Source organism: Bacillus rossius, chromosome 10 (genome assembly GCF_032445375.1).
Source record: "Bacillus rossius redtenbacheri isolate Brsri chromosome 10, Brsri_v3, whole genome shotgun sequence".
NCBI classification, from domain to species: domain Eukaryota; kingdom Metazoa; phylum Arthropoda; class Insecta; order Phasmatodea; family Bacillidae; genus Bacillus; species Bacillus rossius.
The window spans coordinates 58,330,936-58,344,347 of record NC_086337.1 but is presented as its reverse complement, the minus strand read 5'-3'; the positions used below and the strand labels follow the sequence as shown (position 1 = coordinate 58,344,347).

Here is a 13,412-nt window from a genome sequence, read left to right as displayed (position 1 = left end):
CTTAAATCGTATGCTTTAGTGACTTGATATTGAATAGGTACTAGTTCATATCATTAAAAACGTGTATTTATTACGAATATTTGTGACAGAAATTGTAATTAAACTTTTTCAAGTGTATTGATACTAGTATGGTTTTATTCCCATACGTATAATTTATTTGCATTATAAATTATGATTAATTATTATTTAATAAATAATTATAATATATAAATTAGAATTAATAATCATCATATATATATATATATATATAAAGCATTGAATACTGAGTATTTATTTAGATTATTTAATTTGATTGAATTTATACTTTGCCAACTGTATTTATAATATCACTCCAGTCCTTTTATTATTTTATTTCTATTATTATTTGCATGCAAAATTTAATTTAGTTCTTTATTACATCAAGTAAGTATATCTTCTAATGAACATAAATAAGTACACGCAGCAATTTTTATTTTATTTTAAAGACTATATTTATGTTAAACAAATAACTTAAATTCAAGGGTTGAACCTATATTTCATGAAAAGTTTTATGAAAGCAGATACCAAACTTTAGTATTTGAGACCATAAACGGAGTAAATATTCCACGGACAATCTCTTGACTTATTTATGTCGCTGTTTCCAACCGCATCCATCTTTGTACAACAGCCCCTCCCGAAAAGTCTTCCTAGAGCCAACCTTGCAAGGCCTTTGACGACTAACAAGCAACACTAAAGTTTTTTTTTTATTAACTTTACAAAAGAAGAAAAATGTATAAACAGCTTGCACAATGTTTCTTAAGTGCACCTTGCAGTCTCCAACTTCCCCTCCTCTCCACGTCTGCATGCCGGTGGTGAAGTACCTTGCGTCTGAACCGTCGCCAGCGAGGTGTGCTGGCAGTCGCTTCCTGTTGGCGAGCGCCGGGACCATTCTGGGTTTGCTGGCGGTGGGGCTTACTTGTGGTCGCTTTTTGTCGTTGGAAATAACCGACATCATTTTGGTTTCCACGGTAGTGAGATGTAGACCCACTAATGGTTCTTCCTTGTTGATTAAAACCATTGGAACCACTCTGGTGACCTTGGTGTGGCGTTGCTTTTCGTTTGTGAGAATCATCGCGACCACTCCGGTGTTGGTAGCTCTGAGAAGTACGCCTGGTTGCTTCTCGTTGACCGGAACCACCCTGATCGCTGCGAGACGTGCTAGCAGAGGTCCCTTGCCGGTCCAGACCGTCAGTAGGATCAGGAGATCTGCGTCTCGCACGCCTTCTGCCCCTTCGAGGCCTCCGTGCTTGCGCTTCTCTCCGCCGGAAGCTCACTTGAACCGCTTCCTGGAGCGAGGCAACGAGAGAGGTGGCGTCATCACTTCCACACTGGTGTTTGTGTCACTCGTGTGAGTGGTGCTGAGAACACTGATGCATGCATGCCTTCCTTGTTCATCTTGCCAACATGAAATCACCAGACTATTTGTTAAAATGGCTGCACTGTACAGGTGTACAGTGTTTTAATGGTATATTTGTTCCATACATAACAGTTATGAAACCAAATGTTAAGTTGTCCCGTTATGTGATATGTTGCTCAAATTCAATGTGAACTTTTTGCAAGCACTGGCTCACATACTGAGGTTGAAAAGTTATGTTGCAAATTGTTTTGCAGATATTGTTGACTTTGCTTGTAGTTCTCATTAAAGGGTGAGCACACAGGAACCTCACCTCACTGGCTTTAGACTTGCCCTAGAAGTGTAGTCGCTCTGGCTAATGGTGCCAGTTTTACCATGGGCTAATAGTGGCTCTATAGTAAGAATAATAACTGTAAGGTTATTTATGTACTTGTAAAACAATACATCATTTCACCAACCTGCAGAGTTTACAAATTTGATTCAAGACATAGGCAACCATTCCATTCCTTCTGATACAACCTAATTACATAGTATAAAGTAATGTTGTCTTTGATGTTCTTAACCATTCCCGGATAAACTGAAGATTACGGTAGCAAACATCAGTGATGCGGCGGTTGGGTTTCGAGATTTGCAGGTTCTCAGAGGAACTGTCACTTATGCTGCATTTAGGCCGTGCAAGTCATGCAAGAAATGCAAGATGAGAAACGTTCAACAATGATGTTTTCAAATACTCATTTATAAACAAACAATGCAAGGTGCAAAAATGCAATTCAAGCATTTGCAAATTCTCAACTTCTTGCGTTTCCACTTTCCATATTTGAAGTTAAGATTTCCTAAAACTTTTAAAGACACTGACATTATGTGCATAGAATGCAACAATGTTGTTTTTATTACCTATATACATAATGTTTTTCATTATTAAATTTCCCACTGTGAAAAAATAACACATTTAAATAAAGTTATTGGCAGTTTCCAATGTATTCATGAAATAAATGAATATTCAAAAGAATCATGAGGTTGAAAATTTGTTTTATACGGTTTTTACAGTTTTAAGTTGCAATACCGGTGACATCATGCTACTTTTGTGCTTTATAAATCTCCGGAAATTTCTTTCTTTGGTTGCATCTTGTGTCACCGCAATCTTTGTGTAGCTATAAACCCACAGGTCTGGAAAAAATGGTGAAAAAATTGAACTGAAACCCAATGACATGACTTAGACCAACGATGAATACAGGGGTTGTATTGTAATGTTGTCCACCCTGTTCACGCTGGGTTAGGCTCGTTCCACAATGGCACGGAAAGGGAGACAGATTACAAAACAGACACGGATATTCCGGAACATTTCGTTATCGCATCTGCTGCATCCACAATTCAAGGAAACGTAACAAATGGTAACCAATGAGATTGCATTGGATTTCAAGGTTACAATTTAATTTAAAATATATATATATATTATGCTTCAAAATTTAAATCTTGGGCTTCCCAATTCAGTGTGATTTAATACCACACAACACTCTCCAATGATCTGCCCCGCCCAAACTTTGAAACTGCGAGAATGGACCTGCCTCTGCTTAACCACAACTTGGGGGGGGGGGGGGGGGGGGAAAGAGAGTGATGAGGAAGTGGTTGAGTGGTCAGCACACCTGCCTCCCACCAAGGCAGTCCAGGTTCTGTTACCAGCGGAGTCACAGATGCCCACAGTTGCGGACGTTGCTGGGGGCCGTATGTTTTCCCCAGAGCACACAAGTCTCGCATCCAGAGGCTCTGCCGAGTGTCAGGCTAACTTGCATTTGTATTTGGTTTGAAAATAATCAGGGTTTCCACATTTCCACTGTCCCAGGACATGTATCAGCACTTATGAAAAATGGGAACTTCATGCAAATCATCGATAAACATGATATAAAATCTACATTATTAGTATTTTTTTTTAATGTAATGCACATTTTGCAAGTAACTGTGTAATTTGTAAGTTAGGGCCTTTGCTTGCAAAAAAATATTTGACCAAAATTTACATAGAGCCAAACCTAGAAGCTGAAAAATCCTAGATATGAAATTTCATCAGTCAGACCACACTCATAACCAGGGGTGCAATAAATACATTTCCAAAGAGGGGGGGGGGGGGGCAATATAACTTTTTATAAAGAATCATCGATCCCCCCTATTGAAGCGGAGGGGTCCGGGGGTCCTCCCCCAGTAAAATTTGTATTTCAAGGTGGAAAATGGTGCTATTTAAGCAGTTTTATTATCTAAAAATTGATTACACAGTACTTTCTTTGCCCCCGTTTGCCCCCACTTCAAGGTTTCAGAGGGGGGGGGGGGGCAAAATACCCTTGCCCCCCCCCCCCCCCCTTGTTGTTGCGCCCCTGCTCATAACACACACATAGTAGACACATTGAAATACATGATTAATATGTATTAAGTCACATTTAACTGCTGGCTGGTCCATTGTCCTGCATAAAATGCTCACAAAATATAACAGAACCAAAATTCGCTGGTACCAAGCTCTATCCTGCACTGCCAATCAGCTCGAAACGGCGTATTTTATGTTAGAAAATTATTTTCTTACCCACACATTCACAGAGGGCAAGCTCCTGTACGAGCTTAGTGCTCTTTCCAAGACTCCCTGCATCCACTCATACACCTTGGTTCTGTACAAGTAACCTTGGGAGAACCATTTCATTATTTCTCTGCAACACAGCGAACAAGAAACTGAGAAATAAAAACAAAGGACAAACCATCATTGATGTAGTAGCATTAATATTCGTTACCAACCTCACACACATATACAGTTAGTCCGAATTCCACTGTGAACTTAAGACTGTATGTTCATAACGACAAAAAAAGTTGAAAATTTCTGTATGACTTATGTCTAAAGTGCTTCCCCAGTCTGATATAAGTCTCTGAAGTTCAGACTGGACAACATTTTTATTGTACCTAAATGATAAATAAAGTACTTAAGACGCAACCATCCTTGTGTTGCTTCCGAACTCTAACCAGGGATGCCGATGTGGCCACAGAATCGAGACTGCTAAATGCGACACTCGCAGCCACTGATGCATCCCTACATACATTAGCTCTGGAATCGTGTTTTATTTGTTTGTTCATATTATTACTTCAGTTTTTTGGCATAAGATTTTTTAAAACGTTAGAAGTGAACGTAATAACGAAATGGAGACAAATAAAAAAGATAATAAAAATCACCGAAAGACGAGCTTAAATTTATAAGGGTATTTAATGCTCATTTTAAGTTTTTTTTAATATTCTGATATTCAAACCAAATTTTTATTTTTATCGCTAACATTTATAACATCCATGCTACATTTTTTTTTTTTAATTAGCTCCTTGTTATTTGTGTTTTTCTGAATATATCGTAATATCGCGACTCGAAATGGCTACGTGCACATTAGTACAACCAACTGTCAACAGGTGGTGCTTGCAGTAAAAGTATTCGGACACTATCCAGCCATTAGGAATGCGTTCTTTACATAGTGGCTGCATTTGCTAAGTGATGTAGGGATGTGTGTGCTATGGACGCATCCCTATGTACAGCTTATGTGTTATGAGTAGAGACCAGAATAAATTTGCGGATTCATTTCGTGATTGACTCGAGTCCAAACCCATTAACCTTTTCTCTGCTTCAGGGATTGGGCCACAGTTTATATGAAACACTCCGAATCGATGAAAGACCCCTCAAAAAGTGTATCGAATCAAAAGCACCCAGGAAACAGGCATTCTGCGTCAGTAGCCGATGAGCAGGTGTAAGTTGCCAGAGCACGTTGATGACTGTGCAGTCCATACTAGAGGAAACTTGAAAACGCAAATTTTTCCAGTATCTATTTATGAGCTAATGGACAATAACAAACATTTAACACTTCATTGTTGGAGGATGAAAAAAAAATAATGGTGGAACCTTGCTAAAATGTAATAGGTTCTCTTATAAAACAAAGAAAGTAAACACAGACTGAAGATAGAATATCAACTTATTCTACCATACAGTTTATACTAAAACACTTATTTAATATGTCCGTAGTCGACTCTGCCATAAACAACAAAACCCTGGAACATTTAAATGTGTGGTTAAACTTACCGCCTTACTTTTTCCTCTGTTCTCGAAGTGAATGCACTCTCGTCAAAATCTTCGACGAAGAGCATCACGAAACCAGGCTTTTCCATGGAGTTCTCAACCTGCAAAATGAAGTCATGACATTACGTGTTCCACTTGACAGACAATTGTGCAGGCCACGTGCCAACAAGTAACACGGAACACTGCTGTCCCGTATCCAGCAGAGGCATAGCATGATGATTTGAATTGGGCACACCCAAGAAGGCATGGCTCCAGGAACCCGGACTGTATCGCAGGGGTGTATGCACTGTTTTGGGAGTCCGCCCCTACCGGGTCTGGCCCCCATATAAGAGGGTGGTACTGGATTTTTTAAAATTCAGTCTCAAAATGTTAAGTTTTTTGAAATTCTGAAGGTAATTTATTTCTATCTTATGCGATCGTAATTTTCGTAACGCTCTGAAATTGAAGCCTCCTTAGCAAATAAGCTTCACTTCAAAAACTGTATGAAGGACTTTGGGGCAAAGTATGAAATAATGAACAGTGGCTCTCCAAATAAAAAGGTCACTTGCAGAAACTCCGCAGATTTGTTTTGACACTACTTGCGGCTGTTGTGGCCTGAATTGTTTGTGCAGAATCGCATCTGTGGAACACTGTCATGAATCAATAAGGAGGAAGGCTTACCTCGATTCTTCGGTCGATCGGCAACTTCAGCTCCACGTTCAAGTCGAATTCGTTTAGAGATGTTATTTTCAAATTTTCGTACGTACTTCCATTGTAGTTCAATTTTTTGAAGACAGCCTTGAAAACAACATCTTTCTTCATTTCAGTTAATATTCTGCCAATCTTCAAATAGGCGTTAAAGAACATAAGCAAAACCTCAACCTCATAGCATATACAGGGGCATAGCCAGGGGGGGGGTTTTAGGGGTTCTAACCCCCCCTTAGCACCAAATCTTTAATTATTTTCTTATTCATCACTCAAACAAATTTCATATTAAAATTAATAAAATTTTATCCATTACAATATTTAAATTTAAGAACCGAAAACTGCTAAAATAGCACTATTTTACACCTTAAAATACAAATTTTCCCGGGGGAGGACCCCCGGACCCCCCGCTTTAATACGGGGGGCCATGCTTCTTAACACCCCCATACACAAATCCTGGCTACGCCACTGAGCATATAACAAATTAAGTATAATTTGGCAGAGCATGGAATCCCTACTAATATTATAAATGCAAAAGTGTGTCTGTTTGTCCTACTTTCATGCAGCAACGGATCAACGTGATTTTTGGCATAGAGATAGTTTATGGGCCAGAGTGTGACATGGACTACAATTAATTATAAAATTCCATCCCTAAGGGAATGAAAAAATTGTAATTTTTTTATAATAGCAAATCATACGAGGTAGGTCATAAACACACAAACAGTGAGTTTGTGTCATTTCTCTAAATCCGCCACACGGTCATATAGTAAGGTCTGACAACTTCCCATCCTTCTCCTTGGCGAAACCCATTTGCTTAGCGAAGCTCACGGCTGCTAGCGAACTAAAGGTGTTAATAACATTTTAGTTTAGAACTTCGTCAATAGATGACGTTGCCTTGAATTTGTAACGCGCTATTGTTTAGTATGTCCGTCACGTCTTGCCTAGGGGTTACCTGCCTTCCCACAAAATGAAGCTGAAGATTGGCATCCTGGTTTTTCTGATGCATAGCCTTGAGGTACCGAGTTTGTGCAATCAATAGGACTTTACAATCAAGATTTCCTGTTTTTCAAGTGTCTGTCTACAGACTTGAAACTCAGTAGTAACATTCCTTATATTATTGTGTGTTTATTCCAGGCAACACTGAGTACTTCTGCTATTAAGAAAATAAAGGCAGACCTTGACAAAATACATTATATTGAATGGTATTTTTTATTTAATTTTTATTCAGCTAGGTTATGATCAGAATAAAACCTACCGCTCAGAACCTCCACCCCCCGAAGGGCCAGGGACGAGTACAAGGGCGCGAGTGTGGGACTCACCAAGGGCCCCGTGGGGATCTGGGTGTGCACGGTAAATATTTTTCACCTTCAATTTACAAAGAATGCTAATTACAAATTATCCAGGGATCTTCGTTAATTTAACGGTTTTCTTCTCAAATTTACAGACACCGAGTTCACTTATTTTCAGCATGACTTAAAAAATAATAATCTTGGTATATAATTATTTGAAATTGCGAAGTACTCTTCATTTACTCAAGTTAAATCAGTCGCTGAAAGGTCCATACGTTTACTGTGATTTCTAACAGCGTGGGCGTAACCAACACAAGTCATCTCACCGTTCGGTCTAGACCTTGTATGCATGCAATAAGCGGAGAACTGCATAATATTAAAATTTTTTCTTTAAAACATAGTTTTGGCATTATTTATTATGTTGATTATCCTTGTTTCATAGTTACGACTGCCTCCTCTGGGCACCTGCCACTCCCCCTCAAAGGGTACATGCCCATGGCTGCTTAGATGGCATACATAGTTGCCTTGAAATTTGCCTCGTGGTTGTAAAAAAACACCATTAAGATATGCATCTAAAATATTTTATTTTTTTATGGTTAAACGGATTCTGATTTACAAATAAGTATTTCCATACCCGTGGGACTGGGGGCATGGCAAATGAAACACAATATCTGGCAACTTTCCCCAACCATACAGCAAGTGATAAGTTACTTGCGAGAGTTTTGGCTGTTCGGTCAAGCATCTAGGCAGTATAAGAGGGGGTTGGTTTAAGGGGTTTGAAAAGAAGGCTGTTCAAAAAGAACTTGTTTTTGTGTTTTCTTAGACATTAGTGAACCGTTATTGGTTGTTATTTTGTGGTAATAAATTGATGAGTTACATGCCAATGAAATTTAGACCTTTCTCAAATTGTCTGACGTTAAGAAATTTTGTCCTCAATTTTCTGGAATATCTGGTATTGCAGTGTGAATATTAATTTTTTTTAAATCTATTTATTTCCTTATGAATGAGTGAGAATTTATGCTTACAGTGAGGAGATATTTTTATCATTTATTTCTATATGAAGAGCTCTTTTTTTATTATAATTTTTGATTTATTTTCAATTACCATACATTTCAAAGTTGTACATCAATAACAGCGAAAATGAGCATTTTCAGTACATTTACTACTTCTGCCAGTAATCTTGAAACATAAAAGGTCACACTTGAGTGGCTTGGGACAGGGTTAATATGGTCACTGTATTTTAATTGTTCTGCTAAGTTTATGACCAGAAACTTTACTTTTGAGATTATACATATGACACTATTTTGTTTATCTTGTATTCAATCCTTTTACTTCTATTTCTAAAACGTGTACGGTTGGTTTTTAATGTAGCACAAGTTTACTAGCTTCAAAACAGCAATTTGATGTCCAAGATTTAGAGTATATTTCTAATAAACTATCTTGGCCCGCGTCGAAAGCCAAGATAGTTTATTGTCCAAGAATTGTGTTAGCTTCTGGTGTGACATTATGTACAGCATCTCCCTTTACTGCTATTGACGTGTCGTTAAGAAGACATATGTGTTGCCTTTTGTTATCCAAGAAGGCGCACACCAGAAGATAAGATAAATCGAACGATTATCCTTATCTGCGAACTGCCAGCGACTCGACTCGTGTGCGCAGATAACAACTGCAGCAGTTGCAATAAACTGCCAGGACTTGTTTCTGCCTCACAGGGGAAACAAAATGGAGAGCATTCATCAAGGATGGAGTTACGTAACCACTGTAGGAACCCAGAGCATCCAAGCATAGGCGTGCGCAGGACTTCAGTATTGGTGGCAGTGGCGAATATAGGTTATAATTTTGGGGGGGGGGGGGGGGGGGGGGCCCAATATGACCGAGCTTACCAACATTTATGCTTGCTTTTTTTTTAATCAACATCATTTAATGATTATGCAAGTTTACAAAGGGTTTTGAGGAAAGTTTTAGGACTAAACAATATATGTATTATTTATATTTATTTATGTTTTGGTTTCCGGTTATTTTTATAACAGAACTGCATTGATTTTTTATTATATAATAACACATTGTTTTGAAAAACGTGCGTATTTAACATTTAATTGTATTCACGTTTATATTAATTTCCATTTTCCCTTTACTTTTTTCTTTTTTACTTAATGTGTTACCTTTTTTTAGTAAAGATTTTTTTCCCTTTTGTCCCAACAACCCAACAAAAGTAAATTTTGTACAATGGAAAAGAATGTTGGTTTATTATTTTTGAGCTATAAAAAGGGTGTAATTATGTAAATACATTTTAAAAATTCACTTTTTATGTAACATTTACAAAACGAAGTCCAGATTTCTTGGTTTACTAGCAAATTTATCAAGTACTTCTTCATCGCTTATTTTAATGTCTCTATGGATCGAAAGTAATGCTTATCCATTAAGCCTAGTTTCTGATGTGGTATTTCTTATGTAAGTCTTCAATCTTCTTAAGCTTGAGAAGCTTCTTTCTACGGTTGCGACAGAAACAGGCAGAACTGCTAGCAGTTTCAAGAGATTATAAATGTTAGGGAAGAAAGTCTTGTCACATTTTTCTAGAGAACTAATGGCTGTTTTAGGAAGATTTTCTGATATTTCCTGACTCCACTTTTCTTTCCACAACATAAACTCACTTTGCATGACCTCTCTATGTGACAAATCATCTTCGTAGAAATTGAAAGCAGCTTCCAATGAACATAAATCTGTTTTGATACAAAATTCTGGAAGGATTTGTTGTAAGGATGCAACTGTATCCTTGTGAGATTCAAAGCGTTCTTTCAGTGAATTACAAAAATCATCAAGGTAAGGTACATAAACAGCTCGTCGGTAGTATTCTTCTTCTGTGCTGTAAGGGACGTTGTTGCGGGCTGTTTGAAGGCGACAAACTCTAGGAATCTCTTCTTTAATGTTGAGTTTTGTAGCAAATTCCTTTACTTGAGCATACAGGGATTTGAAGTTGTCATTGGCATTTTCCCTTTGTTTAGATAGCAGATCTAAGACACTTGTAACATTTGCAATGGCTTGAGAAAGATCTATGTTTTTTCTTTGAAGGTTCACAGATAAGTTATGTGTAGTTGACAGCATCTGGCTCAAAAAAAAAATATTAACAAGAAATTGAAATTGACTGATAGAACTACTAAGAGCATGTGCCTTAGGTGCTGAGTCACTTGATTCTTCTTCTATTTTCAAAAGAGAGAGAAGAATTGGTTCTAAAATCTCTTTAAATAAAATCACTGAGTCGTGCCTTTCCACCCATCGTGTTTCACATAATGAGATAAGTTTCTTTTTTTTCTGTTCAGGACAACAGTCAGATATCGTTGATTTCAATATTTCAGTTCTTTTGGCTGACATATGGAAGAATCCGCAGACTTCTTTGATAACGCCCATACAATTTCTTATAGAAGGAATTTTACTTGCATCTGACAAACACAAATTTAGACTATGTGAAGAACAATGTGTGTACAAAGCTAGTGGTAGTTTTCCTTTGATAGCAGCTTGTACCCCTCTGAATTGCCCTCTCATCGTGGCAGCGCCATCGTATCCTTGACCTCTCATTTTCATTAAGTCAAGCCCTAAATTTGACAAGGTCTCTAACACTGTGTTAGCTAAGCCTGCCCCAGTAACGTCATAAACGGGGACAAAAGTTAGGAAATCTTCTCTAATATTGTATGACTGGTCTTCAACATACCGTACACAAAGAGAAAACTGTTCTATTTGGCCAATGTCAGTTGTTTCATCTGCTAAAACGGAATAAAAAATAGAATTCCTGACATTTTTCACAATTTGGGATTGGATTAAATGACCAAACGTGTTAATGAGCTCGTTTTGAATAAAAGAACTAGTGTACATGCTCCTCCCTCCACTGTTCATTAACTGGTCTTTTAGGTCATTATCACCACTGTTTGCTCTGTATCTCAGCAGTGATCGAAAATTTCCGTCATTATTTTCTGGCTCTTCTAGGCTTATATGTCCACTGTCACGATGACCTCTTAGTGCGATTTGCTGTCTTCCACAAAATCTTATTGTTTGTATGATAGGGATCAGTCTTTCCCTGTTTTTTTTCAATATTCAATCTCCTTTGAGCATTGACTTGATTTATAACACACTCAGTTTTTTTTGTAACAATTGATTTTGTGTTTTCAGCAATCGAAACTGATGTTTTATGGTACGTGCAATTTTCATGTTTACGAAAAATTTCCTTGGCTTTTTTCAAATTACTAAAAGCCCTTGTTATTAATGCTCCTGTTTCTTGGTGATCTCCTTTTCCTACACTTTTGGAGTGTGAAAATATTACGCAATATTTACAAAAAGACCCTGATTTTTCTTCAGAGAAAGCTAACCACTCAAATTCTTCTAGCCATTTCATTTGAAAAGATCTAGTATGATTTGAACTAGAAGAACTACTAGAAGTAGAAGGAAATTTGTATACAGGATGAGGTTTCCAAATATTTTCTACAAGCGTAATTTTTTCTTCATTCGTTAACGAACGAACGGAATTGCTTTGACAATAGTTTCCAATATCATATATATTTTTTCTTACTTGCTTGAAGTCTTCCGCAGCTGGTGCTGGATCAACGGCACTAGTACTTGCGACACCAGAAGAAACATTGTTACTGGCACAGTCAACGTCAGCACTGTCACTAACAGGTCTATTTACACTCTGTTTTTTCGTAAAAAAGTTTTGAATAGAAGCTTGTCTCTTCATTATTAATGCAGATTACTTAAATAAAAATTAAATATTCCAGAACAGGAACATTCAGATGATCGCAGATACATTCACCAACTCAATAACAATAAACACAGCTACAGATACAGATAAACCAACTTGACAGACAAGCAGATAAAGCATTATAACACACGTGCCAACAACATAAGAATGAACTATGGAAAAGGGAGGGCACAGAACGGAGAGTCCAATGTAAACAATTGAGGACAAGTTTCAGCGCTCCAAGCGGAAGCGCAGTGAAGTAACGCTTAGACAGCCCGCGCAAGAAAGGCACAAGTGAATGCTAATGTTTTCATTGGTTTATTTTTGCTGCACCTACTCACAAACATTCGTTAACGCACAACATTTATTTTGTATGGTATTTAATACTCTAAATTATGTTCCTATAAGAGGAGTAAAATAAATCTGACATTGCGTTTAGAAATGTGGCGACGGTACATAGCTTCTACAAAGTAAGTGGGCGCGCGACACTAGTCCGGCTGGCTGGCGCGACGGCGGCAGGCGGCATCATGACATGGCTTACCTCTCCATCCCCTGGATAATATTCTCCCCTTGCCTCCCCTCGTAAAACCTAAGCATACGTAAATTCGGGGTTCAATGTAACTTTAATTATTTGATTTGGAATCCTAAATGGTAAGAGTATCACCTGTCTAACAAAGTTCCACTTTGCCTGAAAAAACTTATGCACAACCACGAAACCACGAAACATTATAAGGGTCTAAAAAAATATGTAATTCTAATAGTTTCATTTTCTTAAAAAATATTTGTGTAGTGCTTAATTAATGTTATCCTGCACTATAAACTTTAGTTATCAGCCTTACATGCAAGGTCTATTAATTTTTATTTTTTTCTTCTGATTTCGGGGGAGGCCCGGGCCCCCTGGGCCCCCCCCTATATACGCCCTTGATTGGTGGTGCCAGATTACACAACAGCCCTGTCATTCACGGACCCCGAGCCAAAAGCGGGGGGTCCGGGGGTCCTCCCCCGGAAAAATTTGGATTTGAAAGCGCAAAATGGTGCTATTAAAGGTGTTTCCGAACAAAAACATTAAATACACAGTTGTAAAAATTTTAACATTTTTTATTACAAATTATGGCTTTGAACGTTATAATCACCAGGAAAACTACTAAACTATTTACAGTTTTAAGCTTTGTTGAGCCATAAAGTAAATTGCACAAATTGTTTGCACGGAATTCATGCTGGTGGCTTTGAAAAACCGTACTTATATGTTTTCTGAAG

At 37.8% G+C, this 13,412-nt stretch overlaps 1 protein-coding gene across 5 annotated transcripts in view; it reads right to left on the bottom strand.

The window, feature by feature from the left end:
* LOC134536268 (cyclic GMP-AMP synthase-like receptor) overlaps positions 1–13,412 on the bottom strand; it is a 72,754-nt gene that overhangs the window by 11,546 nt on the left and 47,796 nt on the right. For 3 of the 5 annotated variants that reach the window (XM_063375981.1, XM_063375984.1, XM_063375983.1), the window contains exons 3-5: positions 6,117–6,278; positions 5,460–5,557; positions 3,939–4,059 (exon numbers count right to left, since the gene is read on the bottom strand). In XM_063375981.1, the coding sequence (XP_063232051.1) occupies positions 3,939–4,059; positions 5,460–5,557; positions 6,117–6,278 (381 nt within the window). Of the gene's footprint in view, positions 1–3,938; positions 4,060–5,459; positions 5,558–6,116; positions 6,279–11,987; positions 12,672–13,412 lie in introns of those variants that run through there. The other 2 variants (XM_063375982.1, XM_063375980.1) reach the window with 2 other exon arrangements.